The 14430-nt window shown below is 34.6% G+C and overlaps 1 protein-coding gene across 2 annotated transcripts in view; it reads left to right on the top strand.

Moving 5' to 3' along the window:
- The window catches only part of GAS2L3 (growth arrest specific 2 like 3), a 33888-nt gene that overhangs the window by 9840 nt on the left and 9618 nt on the right, over positions 1-14430 (top strand). The window contains exons 2-5 of one of the 2 annotated variants that reach the window (XM_057743266.1): positions 1757-1804; positions 6898-7066; positions 8561-8676; positions 10526-10667. In XM_057743266.1, coding sequence (XP_057599249.1) covers positions 1781-1804; positions 6898-7066; positions 8561-8676; positions 10526-10667 — 451 coding nt within the window. In that variant the 5' untranslated portion in view covers positions 1757-1780. The remainder of the gene's footprint in view (positions 1-1756; positions 1805-6897; positions 7067-8560; positions 8677-10525; positions 10668-14430) is intronic. The other variant, XM_057743267.1, reaches the window with a different exon arrangement.

Below are 14430 nucleotides of genomic sequence, written 5' to 3'. Positions count from 1 at the left end.
GCAGGAGTTAATTGATGATTCACTGATACAATCTCATTAGTTTATAAAAGTTCTCCAATAAGAGCATATATTTGTGTACATGATAGTTGTTCACATATGAAGATATGTTGTAACTTACCTGAGTACCGTTTGTTAGATAACTTTTTATAGGTAATCCAGGTGGTTATCATTTTGTCATCTTTAAAGTAGTTCTTTTTGTTACGTAAGAATGATGTGGGGGAAAAATGTATATAATAGACTGCTAAAGTTCAGTGACTGAAGGTTGTGCACAAATTCTTCATTTCTTTCATGAAACTAATTTTGTTGAATTTTCCATAAAAAGTGCAACTACTAAACATTCTTGTGATAGCTTCTTTGTGACTGTGTCACTGTTCTTGATTTGCACACGCCTTATAATTTAGGCCTTCTTTTGTTTGGGGTTGGCAGTTCCAACTGTTCAAGCTCTTGTCTGATTATGTGGGACTCCTTATTTTAATGGGAGCAGCTTCTTTGCTGCATTTTTAAAAAATGGTCTCGGAAGCTTCTTACTGTGGATCTTTGTTGGGGACAAAGGATTATTTATGCTAAAGGAAAATGTATTCCCCACTGAATTAGCTCGTGGGAAGCATAACAAGCTCATTAGTAATGCTCAATTGTACTTTGGCCTTTTGCTAGGGTAGAGAGAAGGAAGAATGACATCAAGAAGGGCATTCTGCTGTCCTTTGCCTTCTTGCAAAGCCAATGTGACGTGTAATATCAGGCTTTTCAGTTAGGTTTAGCTCCAATTCAGTTTTGGTACCCGAAGAAATGTTCCTGAGAGGAAAGTGGAATGTGTAGTGGCACTGTGCCTGAGGTATGTTTGGTATAACTTAGGGGAGAAAGTAACTTTTCCTTGGAAATTGATAGCCTTATAAGCCATTTTCTATTTTTTCTTAGAATGTTTTAATGGTGGTTTACAATAAAAAATAGACTAGTATATTATGCTACTGTAAGCAATCTAAAATACTAAGTTTTATATAGTCTGTATTATTCTGAGTGTTTTCAAACTCTTCACTTTTTTTCCTCTGAAAATACATTACAGAATTTTATTAATCTAACTTAAGGTTGTGATTTTTTTTTCTTGTAGGTTTCAAGAATAGTACTTTAGAGTTAAAATTGCTGTTCCTTTTTTTTTTTCTTTTGTTTTTTTTGTCTTTAGCACCTCCTCAAGAAAATAACTTATGAAAAATTATTATAGAAAGGCATTGAGTAATGTTTCATAGTTAAAATTGATATTTTTCTTTATTACCTTATCACCTGGTGGAAAAAGCTTATGGTTAAGCTTGTGAATTTATACAAAGTTTAGATGAACTTATATGATCTCTTTGTAAAGATCGGATGAGGGATACTTGACTTTCAGTATCAGTTGTCATATTTGTATTTACATTATATTTACAGTGTGTTTACAGGGGAAAATTCTGGGGTGCTTTTTATATAAGCTAAGTTTTATTGTTTATTTTACGTCAGATGCTTCAAGAATTACTTTGATATTATTGCCAGAAACTACATATTAAAGTGTGTTTCCGATTTTCCTCTTGCAAATGAGAAGTACTTCTATGAAGTGAGAATTAGCTAGGCGTATGATTGAATTCTCTATCGTCAAATTACTCCAAATAAAAGGATAAATATTAGGTTTCCAGTCAAACAGGAGAATAAAGCAGATTCCTTGTAATTTGAGGGTTTGGGGAAGTAGGAAAGCTACCACTGTCTGCATTTTAATGTTTTGTTTTATTTTCAGAACAGCAATTTCACTTCAATATAGATGACCATGCTGCCTGCAATTCAAGTAAGTGGTTTTCTTGGGAAAATATATAAAGTTAATGAGATTAATATAATAAGTTTACAGTAGTTAGTAAAATACTAAATTTTCACAAAATTTTCTATTGTACTAGTTTTTTAAGCATCAAATTTAATAACAGGAATACTATATTTTCACTTTCTAGTTCTGAAAGGACTTTAATTTTAAGCTTTCATTTATAATGCATATTTGTAAGACTCAAAAGTACCTTAGGGTCAGTGGATTCATCTTTTTACTACCTCCGGGAAAGAACTGGAATATTTTGTGATTTTCTTCTTATTACAATTTAGTATGTGTTTATAGTTAAAAGAGCTTCCAATGAATATAAATATAAATTTTTAACTTTATATAATTGTACATGTGCCCTGTAATGCCTGTAAATAATGTGGCATTAAACCTTAGAATTTAAAGAGGGGTGTTTTTGGTTAGTTTGTTTTTTTGGTGAGGGGAAGCAAGATGGAGATAACGAGACAAACCAGAATCATCTTATATTTGAATGGTTTCTAGAGTTGGCATTTATTTAGATCCTTTAAAGTTTTCTTTCCTTTGATATAAATAGAACATGACTGAATTTTAACTTAAAGATAAAATCACCTTGAAGGTCTACCAAGAAAGATGCCAGCAGCTGATAATAAAATTTGCCTTGGAAAGTGAGAATTTTAGAGTCAGTCAGATTTTGTGTCTGGTTTTAGTTCTGCTACTCCAATTGTGAGATTCTGGCAGGTTATTTTACCTCTCTGAGTCCCTGCTTCCTTGCCTCTAAGGTGAGGGTAATAGCATTTATTTTTCAGGGTATTTGTGAGGAATCCGTGAAATAACATGAGCAAAGTCCCTCCAGGAACGTGTTATATAGTAACACTGAAAAAGTTAGGTTGTATCATTGGTACAACAAAATTATCCACCTGTAAAACTGGAGATTATACCTGTGTCATGAAAGTCTTTTTTTTTTTTAATTAAGAAACAAGGCTTATCAAGATAACAGTGTGTGATAGCCTAGACATGATAATTTATCAAATGGTTAAAAACAATTCTGAATGTGATGTTGCCTTTTTCCTCCTATGCTGTGCAGCTATATCCTCCTACTCTAATAATAAAGAGTTCTTTTATACTGCTTTCCTTTGGGGACTTGGGATTTCATGGCAGTCTCCCCAAAGGTCTTATTCTTCCCCTTTGGGTCCTCTCTAATCCACATTGAGCATGCTCAGAACTCCTTATTTCTCAAAACCATTTTTTATCTGATTATTTCTATTCATCTCTTTTTATCCAAGTTTCAGATATGTCATCAGTTTCATGTTGATTGTATTTTCTCTATTCCTTATAAAGTGCTTTTTTTTATCATTGCCACATTGACCATGTTTTTCTCATTTCTATCCTAATGGGCGTTAATACTTTCTTGACTTTTTGACCTTTTTTTCATAGTGTTGTCTTATAGTTCCCTGAACCGTTCTCTGCTCGAGATTCTACATACCTGTCCCTATTGATTCTTCTCCAAGGGTAGCCTTGACATCCCTCACGGAAGTTTTTGCTTCTCTTCCTGGTGAATGTGAGAACTTCCTTGGATTTGCACCTCTTTGCTAATTAGGCTTCATCATTCATAAGTGCCTTGCAGAGAGGAGACACTCAATAGATAGCTTTTTTCAGTTGGTTTTTCATTCATTTAATCCATGAAGGTCTTCCTTGCCCCTTTTTTATGTCCGTGTTTCTGACTAATAAATAAACTTACAGTCTAAAAAACCAATGAACTGTAGATTGGGTCATAGTCCCTTTTTGAGAATCTGACAAGAACTATGAACTCTGTCTCTGAGAAAAGGCCCATTTGTACGTAGGCCTAAATTTTTGCCTAAGTGTAAGTTAAGTTTGTTTACTAACTCAAGTTCTTCTGTAGACTGCCTATGGGTGGGAATCTCTGCAATATGACAGCTTTCAGCATGTTTGAGAACAATCTTTATACATGTGAGTTTTGTTATTAATATCTAACTTTTAACAACATTAATATGCTTCTAACTAGCCCAGGTTTTTATAGTTTTCTGCTCTCAATAATAGGAAAATCCAAATACTCTTCTCCCTAATGTGGCAAGAAATTAGAATGACTTCTGTTAATTTTAGCATCTCCATTTCACACATGATTTTTTCAAAACCACCTTCCTAGCTAATATACATCTTTCCTTGACAAATATTTTTATCTTCTCTGCCTTTTGTCAGCTCAGCCAAATGGTTAAAGGACAAATAACATTCTATTGACTGTAAAATACCATTGATTGTAAGAGGCATGTTGATTTTGATGGTACAAAGAGTCATTTGCTAGTATCTATTCTTCAGTTATTCAACTAATATTTTGGCTGCATATCATGTGCTAGGTCTTATACTGAGTCCTGGGATTACAAACAGAAACAAAACATGCTAATGAAGGGAAGATTTAGATATTAAATCTTTGCTATATTCCCTTTGAAATAATTCTAAGAGAATTCAGGGAAATAAACAACATCTTTATGGGATCCTCGCGTGTTTAGGAGTTCTTCCCCAATCTGTCCTCAGTTCCTGAAAGAATGCCCCTCAAATGTTTTTCTTTGTCTTTGGGTAATTTTATTAATTTTTTACTACTCCTGCTTACCTCTTGTAGTATATATTCATTGTCTTTCTCTGCCTTTGGGATTTTTAAAAAACATGTTTATTTCTCATCATAGGAGATTGAAAGCAGCTCTTTTTGTTTCTTCTACGTTTGTCTAGATTAACAATGGTGTTATGGCTTTTGATTCAGTGTCGTAAGACTTGCATCAAGTAAACCTCAATAAGTTTAATATATTTTAGGGAGGAAATTATCTACATTTAAAAATCAAAAAAGAACTAGATTCACTTGGTATTACCTATACTTATGCCTCTTTTTTTAAAAACTTAAAAAAATTTTGCTTTAAAGCACTCACAAACCTGCAAAGTAGTTGCTAAATGTAGAATAGAGGTATTTGTTTACTGAACCATTTGAGAGTAGGTTGCAAATCCAATGTCCCATTACCTCTGATACTTTAGTATATTTATCGTGTGCAAGGACTTCCTCCTATACAACCACAACGAAGTCATCAGAATCAGGATATTAATGGTGGTACAGAACTACTATCCAGTATTCAGACCACATTCAGGTATTGCCAGTTGTCCCAACAGTGTCCAGTTCAGAATCGTGTTGCATTTAGTTGTAGCGCCCCTTAGTCTTTATCAGCATTTCCTTTCTTTTATGACCTTGACACTTTTGAGTATTACAGACCAATTATTTTGTAGAATGTCCCTCGATTTAGATTTTCCTGATGTTTTCTCATGATTGGTTTCAGGTTATGTATCTTGGCAGGAATATCACAGAGGGATGCTGTGTTGTCTCATTGCATCCTATCAGGTGGCATGTGATTTTGATTTGTCCCATTATTGGTCATGTTCATCTGTGTCACTTGGTTAAGGTGCTGCCTGATGAGTTTCTCTGCTTTGAAATTACTCTTTTTTTCTCTTTGTAATAACTATTTCTGGGTAAGTACTTTGAAACTGTATGAAAATCTCATTCCTCATCAAAATTCTAGTTCATTTATTTATATCTATGTGGACTCAGACTTGTCCATTTTATTCATTGTGTTGTAATTTACTTATATCATTATTTTCGTGCTTAAATTGTTCTTGATTTAGCCAGTAGAACTCCCTTCAAGCTGACGTCTGTGTCCTTTTGCATGTACCCATCATTCTTTGAGCTTCTTTGCTTTCTGGTAAAAGATACTCCATTCCAACACCATGGGTTCATTCTAGTTTTCTCTCAGTCCATGGTTGTACTTGTCTTCTTTGGCAATGAGAAACCTGGCTCTCATTTGATAAATCCCCAGGTACATAACCCATCTCCGTTTTTTGCTGTCATCCCTCCCTGAGATGATGCCCTTCTCAGCTCAGTTGGGCTCTGACACTCTGCACTGGGACATTCCTCCATTGTCCCTAGTGGACACGCTCCTTATCCTGCTCAGGGTCTGATGCTGCACGTGGCTGTTCCCATGCGTGGATGCCCTGTCACCTCACTCAAGCTCTGACCCTCCATTTCAAGCTGTCCTGCGAGAACCCCTTCGTCACTTCACTTGGGCTCTGATACCCCTTCGTGAACTGAGATTTGACACAGTCTTTTCTCTAAATAATCTTATGCTAAAAGTATATCTAATTGTATTTCAAAATTTTGCCAGTGTTGGTTTGATAACATGTTTATGTCAATTTTTATTCTAAACCAGGGTACTTAGATAACTGCCTTTATTTATTTATTTTTGTATCTTTTTTTTTAAGCTCTTTATTGGAATATAATTGCTTTACACTGTTGTGCTGGTTTTTGCTGTACAACAGTGTATCAGCTGTATTTATATATATAACTGCATATCCCTTCCCTCCCGCGACTCCCACCCACCCTCCCTATCTCAGCCCTCTAAGTCATCACCCATTATCGAGTTGGTCTCCCTGTATTATGCAACAGCTTCCCACTAGCAATCTATTTTACATTTGGTATAAATACCATTTTAAAATGTAAAATCCATTCTTAGCTTGTGGGCCATTCAAAAATCAGGTGACAGACGGGGTTATTTAGACTTTTTTTTAGATAACACTGTTATTATGATTTAAAGTGTATAAAATGCCATCTGTGCATTCATTAGTTCATTTATCCATTATTCAACAAATATCGTTAGGCCCAATGCTAGATCCTACAAAGATGTATCTTATAAGGCAGGTATCATTAACTCATTTTATAGCCAAGATACTGAGACTCTGGTCAAGTAACTTGTTATGCAGCTAACAAGTGAAAGAAAAATAATTGTTTGTTGACTTTTATCCCCTTGGTTTGATAGTAGAATCTGTTCATTAATTAGGAATTCACTTACATTTATCACAGAATTGAATATGGAAATTGTCTCAAGTATCTAGACTAATAGTTTGCCTTCTAGTTGATTAACTTTCTGTGAACTGCAGCTCTGTATATGTGTATATTAAATATGGTCTGTAGTTCATTATTTAAATGTAAATGTTGGGCATGCTGACTTTTATCAAAGTCAAATCCATTCAGTTGGTGTTTTTTCTAGGTGTGGTTTGGAGAAGACCTGCCTCTAAGTCCACGGAGTCCTCTGACCCCCAGACATGGGCCAGGTTTGGCTGATGTTTGTCAGTATGATGAGTGGATAGCTGTGAGGCATGAAGCCACCCTGCTGCCCATGCAAGAAGATCTGTCAATCTGGTTATCTGGTTTGTTAGGTAAGGCTTGCAACGATATGCAAAATTGTATTCTCTTGCCCAGTAAATGTTTACTGAGAATCTTACTCTTTGCAAGGAATGATTATTCCAGAGGCTGGGGATCCTCTAGTGAAGGAAATATTTGATGTCCTTGTTCTCACCAAGCTTACATTCTAGTTAGGAAGATATTCTGACTCACCCTGACCCTCAGGGCTTGAATAGTAAGCAAGTTTGAGGCTTAATGGAAGAGGACAGTAGTAAAAGCAGTGAATAATCAACATTTTCATTGTTATTGTTAAAAATTATTTTTAATTGTATAGGTCTAATTTGGGGGTCTGCATTTTAATGATTTTTTTTTTCTCCTTAAACTTGTGTAAGGCATGAGATTCTGGGTAGAATATATGCTGTAGTTAAAATGATTCCTGGGGACTTCCCTGATGATCCAGTGGTAAAGAATACACCTTCCAATGCAGAGGATGCGGGTTCGATCCCTGGTCAGGGAAGTAAGATCCCAAATGCCACGGGGCGACTAAGCCTATGTGCCACAGCTGCTGAGCTTGTATGCCTCAACTAGAGAGCCCACGTGCTGCCACTACACAGCTAGAGAAGAGAAAATGTGCACACTGCACCTAGCAGGAAGCCCGTGGGCTACAACAAAGATCCCACATGCCTTAATGAAGATCCCGCGTGCCGCAACTAAGACCCAATGCAGCCAAAAAAATTAAAAATTAAAAAATGAAATGATTCCTGTTTCTGAGACTTTGAGGGGCAGAGGCGTATGAAACCTAGGAGGAAGTATTTATTGAGTTTGGAGAATACATGGCATCATATTTCTTTACTCAGTTAGAGGACGTGAGTGCTCTGAAATTTCTCCCCAGAAAAAAATTCTTCTTTAAATAACAGAATGTCACGTAGCATTCCAGGATTTTTGTGAAAAGGAATATATATATATAAAGCTCATCTGTGGTCTTTCAAGATAATTAAAAACACACTGAACACTCACTCTATCTCACATCAGTTTGAAGATTTGGATAATTTTTTAAAGGTTTATTATGTAATAATGCTTCCAAATAAGGGACTTTAGAGGTGAAAAATTGGTATTTCCTGAGTGCTTGTTATGTTGTTATCTTTAAATTTAAATTGCAACGAAGTCCATCTTACTTATGAGAGAATCTTTTTTGTGTGTGCAGGCAGTTGTAATGTGCAGTGAATCAAAACTTAACATTAATAGTGAATATTGAAATATAAAACACTTTGGTGTTTTTTAAATGAAATAAAGTAGATGTCGTTTTTTTTTTTTCTGTGCTTCTACACCACAGACATTTTTGTTTCAGTTGACTTTCATTTAATTTGACATTATCTGCTGTTTTAACTGTACTTTCTAATAGTGAGTACTCGGAGTCTGATTTAATATTTGTCTAGTGTTTCAGGTATAATTACATGTAATTAAACTTTAACCACATTGTTTAAATTTACTGTTTCTAGAAGAATCTTAGCTTTGAAATATGTTTTTAGGTGTTGAAGTTAAGGCAGAAAGGTTATTGGAAGAACTTGATAACGGAGTACTGTTATGCCAGCTGATTGATGTTCTTCAGAACATGGTGAAAACATGCAACCCTGAAGAACCAGTGGTAAGATGTTTGACAGTAGTGATTTAGTACCTTGGTACCCATTGATTTGTTTATGTACATTTTTTATCATCTCTACAAGGTTATAAACTTCACCTCAGCTGTATGTAAAATCTTGGATAATTTAATCTTTTTGAGCATCTGAAAAAATATTCTCACTTGTAAAATGGAGATATTAACATTTACCTTAGGATATATTTTTGAGGATTCAGCAAAATTAGATAAGATAATATCTATAGTGGTTAGCTTAGTGCCTGGAACAGAGTAAATATCTAATAGCTACTCTTCTTGAGAACAATAATAGTACCTTCCTTACAGGATCACTGTGAGAATTAAATGGAAAGAGAGGTTGTGATGGTTCTTGGCATGCTGTTAAGAGCTGTCATCATCATCATCATCATCATCTTTTTACTCTTTGTATGTTGTCTTGGTGGTAAATTCTATAAATATTGGTTGAATGAATAATACTTTTTTGGATACTTTTCCTCCACTGACCCTGAAGTTGTGATTTGAAGTAGGTAAGGTTTCCTCCTTTTCATCAAATAGGGATCTGGGGTCTGTGAATGTGTGTTCTAGGCATTAACATAGTGCTGGTGGAAATAGAAAGTAGTACCATCTTTCTGGGGGACAATGTGTAATATATATCACATTGAAAATAAAGCATGTCCTTTGATACATAACATAATCCTAATTCCAGGAATTTATTCTAAGAAAGTAACCACAAATTCACAAAAACGATTGTGCAAAAAAAATTAAGAACAACCTAAATGCTCATCAGTAGAGAAGTTGTTTAAAATTATGGTACCTAAACGGAGTAGAATATTATCTATTTATTAGAAATGACTGTTTTAATTTTTTTTCACCCCAGAAGATGCCTGCAACCTATCATTAAGTGTGCATGTGCACATACACAAATCAGATTGCAGAATAGTGTGTTTATGTAGCATTCTGTAGGTACAGATGTACTTGTGTATAGAGATGTCTTACTGAAATGTGGATGAGAAGGTTTCAGTTGATACTAACCATCTTTGCATTTGGCTGTGTTGATTTTTTTTCCTGTGTACAATTAGAAAAACTCACAAGGCTATTGTAATTCTGGAAAATAATAGCAACAGGAAGGAAATATAAGGAACTGGTAATAGTGGTTATCTCCAGGGAGAGAAAGGAACTGAGGGGTAGAGGTGGGAGAAAGACTTATACTCTACTGTGTCTGTTGCATTTTAAAAAAATCATAGACATGAATTTCTTATTCAAGTAAAAATTTAAAACAAAACTAAAAACCCCTCAGCAGGATTATCTGCATACTCCTGGTCCAGGTAATAAAAAAAGTGGATTCTGTTAAACTTAGCTTGTCAATTTTCAAAGAACTTGAATTAAGAATGAGCTACTACTTCCTTGTTTGAAAGTCTCCTCAAGAAACTCAGAACCATATTTATGAATCTGCAAATAAGGAAGTAAGCAAAACTGAGTCTTGTCTGTAAACCTTTAACATAGCAATAATTTTGTGTTTGTATTGAACTATGTTTGGAGAGATATACTATAAAGATGTGCTTTGGAATTACTAGTCTGTCATTTTTTATTTTAACTAAGACTCTCATGTCATTTTAAAAAGAAAGGTTAGAGATGCATGATTCTACTGCTAATTTTGACCAGATTGGTTTCCTAGGAATCATTCTCTGGAATATACTTTTTAAGCAAAATAAAATAAGTTTTGAAGATGCCTTTTCCCCCTAGTGCTATGCACCTTTTAGTTTCATTCAATGCACTGAACATTTATTTAGTAATATTAAAATGGATATCTAATGAAAATATCCTTGATGCGTGATTGAAATTATTCTTTCGTCTTTTCCAGAATTTTCCAATGAGAAAAGTACCCTGTAAGAAAGATGCTGCATCAGGTTCATTCTTTGCTAGAGACAATACTGCGAACTTTCTTCACTGGTGCAAGCGCATTGGGGTTGATGAAACTTACCTCTTTGAATCTGAAGGTTTAGGTAAGTGGTGGTGGTGGTGGTGTTGTGTTTAAAATTTATCAGGATATTTTTTATGCCTTACTTCTCATTTTTCTTTCCAAATAAGAACTCAAATGCCACATCTCATTTTACTAGAAAAATTTGTACTCCAAATATATGTGAAACAATTGGAGAATCAGATTTCAGATCAAATATATGATTAAGCTTTTCTTTTATGGTTATAGATCCTATATATCTAGAATGGTCTAGACATATTTTACTTCCTAAATAGTTGACTGTGGGGAGGTTCTGGACTAATGCTTAACTAATTAATGTTTTCATCAAGAATTATTCTACCAAGTCTAAATTACTGGTAATTTCTTTTTGACTAGATAATTACAGGAATAACAGAAGGCCAAATGTTGTATGCTCATGGTGTTTAGATTTACCTCGTAAACAGCAGCTGCCAACTTGGTTATCTAAATGGACTAATGTTTTTGTCAATTCATTTTAAAAAGTCATGCTCTACTGAAGAATTATTGATGTATTTTCTCATTTAAGTGAACAGAAGCATCTGTACACGGACCAAAGTGGAAGCTATCTAAGTATTAGACTATATATTTCCTCAAAGTGTTTATGTATGTGTGCGCGCTCTCTCTCTCTCTCACACACACACACACACACACACGCACGTGCACAGAATTTATGATGTTTTGATAGGAGCAATAGCTTACCGAGGATGGGGGTCTTGGGAGTAGTAGTCTGCTCTGATAGAAGTATTTTGTCACTGACATTGCTTAGAATTGCCAGCTCATGGTGATAATAAAAAACAAAGCGACTTTTAGTTGGTTTGATTATTATTTTAGGTTATTATTATTGTAAATATTTCTACTGACCAGGCACACCCTATTGCCTGCAAACAGGGTAGATGTCCCCACTGTTACCTGTTTAGTAGCCTCTGGATATTCTTATCCAGTATAGAATTAAAAGTAATGGATTGCTATTTTACCCCCCAGTCTGCACCCTGCTTTAATCCAGCTATGCTTATCATTAAACATATTAGGTTTCATTTTATTTATAGTGTTTAAAAAATTGAGATATGCTTCATGTAGCTTAAATTTATCATTTCAAAATGTATACTTCAGTGGTTTTTAGTATACCCACTATGTTGTGCAAATATCACCACTTATTAATTCCAGAACATCTCCATCACTCTAAAAAGAAAACCCATACCTATTAGCAATTGGACGCAGTTACTCCCTATCTCCATCCTCTGGAAACCATCAGTCTACTTTCTTTCTCTATAGATTTGCATACTCTGGACTTTTCATATAAATAAAATCATACAATATGTGGCTTTTGTGTCTGGCTGTTTTCATTTAGCATTATGGTTCATTTATGTTGTAGCATCTAACAGTACTTCATTACTTTTTGTGGCTGAACAATACTTTGTTGTATGGATAGGCCACATTTTTTTAAATCTATTGTATTAACAGCTGATGGACATTTTGATTGTTTCTGTTTTTGGGTTATTATGAATAATGCTGCTGTGAATATTTGTGTGCAGTTTTCAAGTGAACATATGTTTTTAATTCAGGGATATACTTAGGAGTGGTGTTATTGGGTCATATGGTGATTCTATGTTTCTCTGTTTGAGGAACTACCAAACTGTTTTATTATTTTTTAAAATTACAGTTGACCATTGAACAATGCAGGGGCTAGGGGCAGTGGTCCCCCACCCCTGCAGTGGCATATGTGCATGTAACTTTACAGTCAGCCCTCTGTATCCACAGTTCTGAATCCACAGATTCAACCAACCACAGACCTTACAGTACTGTGATATGTATTTATTGAAAAATATCCATGTATAAGTGGACCCACACAGTTCAAACCCATGTTGTTCAAGGGCCAACTGTATAACCATCCTAGTGGATGTAAAGTGGTATCTCATGGTTTTGATTTGCATTTCCCTAATGACTAATGATGCTGAGGATCATTTTATGGGCTTATTGGCCATTTGTCTTCTTTACAGAAATGTCCACTCAGATCTTCTCATTTTGGGGGGAGTCAATTTTTTTTTTTTTTGTAGACTTGTAAGTGTTCTTTCTTTGTTCTGAATATTAGGCCCTTATTAGATATATGATTTGCAAATATGTTCTTCTGGTCTTTGGGTTGCCTTTTCACTTTCTTGATACTGTCCTTTGATGCATAAGAGTTTTCAGTTTTGATGAAGTTCAGTTATTTGCACGTGCTTTTGGTGTCCTATCTAAAAAACCATTGTCTAATCCAAGGTCACATAGATTTTCACCTATGTTTCCTTCTAAGAGTTTTATAGAATTTAGCTTTTACATTTAGGTCTTTGATCCATTTTGAGTTATTTTTTTTTATATGGTGTGAGGAAGGGATCTAAATTCATTCTTCTGCATGTAGATATCCAGTTGTCTTAGCACCATTTGTTGAAAACACTGTTTTGCCCTCTTTAAGGAACAGTTATCTTTGGCACTCTTGTTAAAAATCAATTGAACATTAACATATGAGTTTATTTCTGGACATTGTTTCATTCCACTGGCCTGTATGTCTATCCTTAAGCCAGTAAACACTGTCTTGATTACTGTAGCTTTGTAGTAAGTTTTGAAATTGGGAAGTATGAGTCTTTCAACCTTGTGGTTTTTCAAGATTGTTTTGGCTGTTCTATCTCTTGAAATTCCATATGAATTTTATCATCAGCTTGTCCATTTCTGGGAAAAAAAAGGCTATTGGAATTTTGATAGGGATTGCACTGAATCTGTAGGTCAGTTTGGAGAGTATTACAATAATAATATTATGTCTTCCAATCCATGAACATAGGATGTCTTTCCATTTATTTATATCTTATTTAATTCCTTTCAACAGTAGTTTACAGTTTTCAGTGTACAAGTCTTACAATTCTTTGGTTAAATTTATTCCTAAGTACTTTATTCTTCTTGAAGCTATTGTAAATGTAATTATTTCCTTAATTGTATTTCAGATTGTTTAGTGCTAACGTATAAAGTGCAGTGACTTTTGTATGTTGATCCTGTATCCTGCAACTTTGCCAAACTTGCTTATTAGCTTTGTTAGTTTTTTTGTAGATTCTTTAGGGTTTTCTAAACAAAGGACTATATCATCTGTGAATATAGTTTTCCTTCTTCCTTTCCAATCTAGATGCCTTTTATTTATTTTTCTTGCCCACATGCCCTGGCTAGAACCTCAAGTACAGTGTTGAATGGAAGTGGTAAGAGTGGACATCCTTCTTTTCCCTGCTCTTAGCCTCAAGGAAGACATTTAGTCTTTCACTGTTAACAACGATGTTAGCTATGGGTTTTCCAGAGATGTTTGTTTTCATGTTTATAAAGTTCTCTTCTATTTCTAGTTTGTTGAGTCTTTTTTTTTGTCATGAAAGGGTGTTTGAATTTTGTCATAAGCTTTTTCTGTGTCTATTGAGATAATTGTATGTTTCTTTTCCTTTAGTCTATCAATATGGTGTATTGTATTGATTGATTTTCATATGTGGAACCAATCTTGCATTTCTGGGATAAATCTCACTTACTGCTGGATTCAGTTTGCCAGTATTTCATTGAGAATTTTTTACTCTGTGTTCATAAAGGATATTTGTCTTTAGTTTTCTTGTGATATATTTTTCTGACTTTGGTATCAGGGTAATATAGGCCTCATAGAATGGGTAGGGAAGTGCTCCCTTCTCTTCTATATTTGGAAGAGTTGAAGAGGGCTGTTAACACAGTCCTGTGCTAAAGATAGTTTAGAATAAAATTGAAGTGATACATCT

Source organism: Hippopotamus amphibius, chromosome 7, assembly GCF_030028045.1.
Source record: "Hippopotamus amphibius kiboko isolate mHipAmp2 chromosome 7, mHipAmp2.hap2, whole genome shotgun sequence".
Classification (NCBI taxonomy): domain Eukaryota; kingdom Metazoa; phylum Chordata; class Mammalia; order Artiodactyla; family Hippopotamidae; genus Hippopotamus; species Hippopotamus amphibius.
Note: the sequence above shows the minus strand (reverse complement) of the source record. Positions and strands in the feature narration are given on the sequence as shown.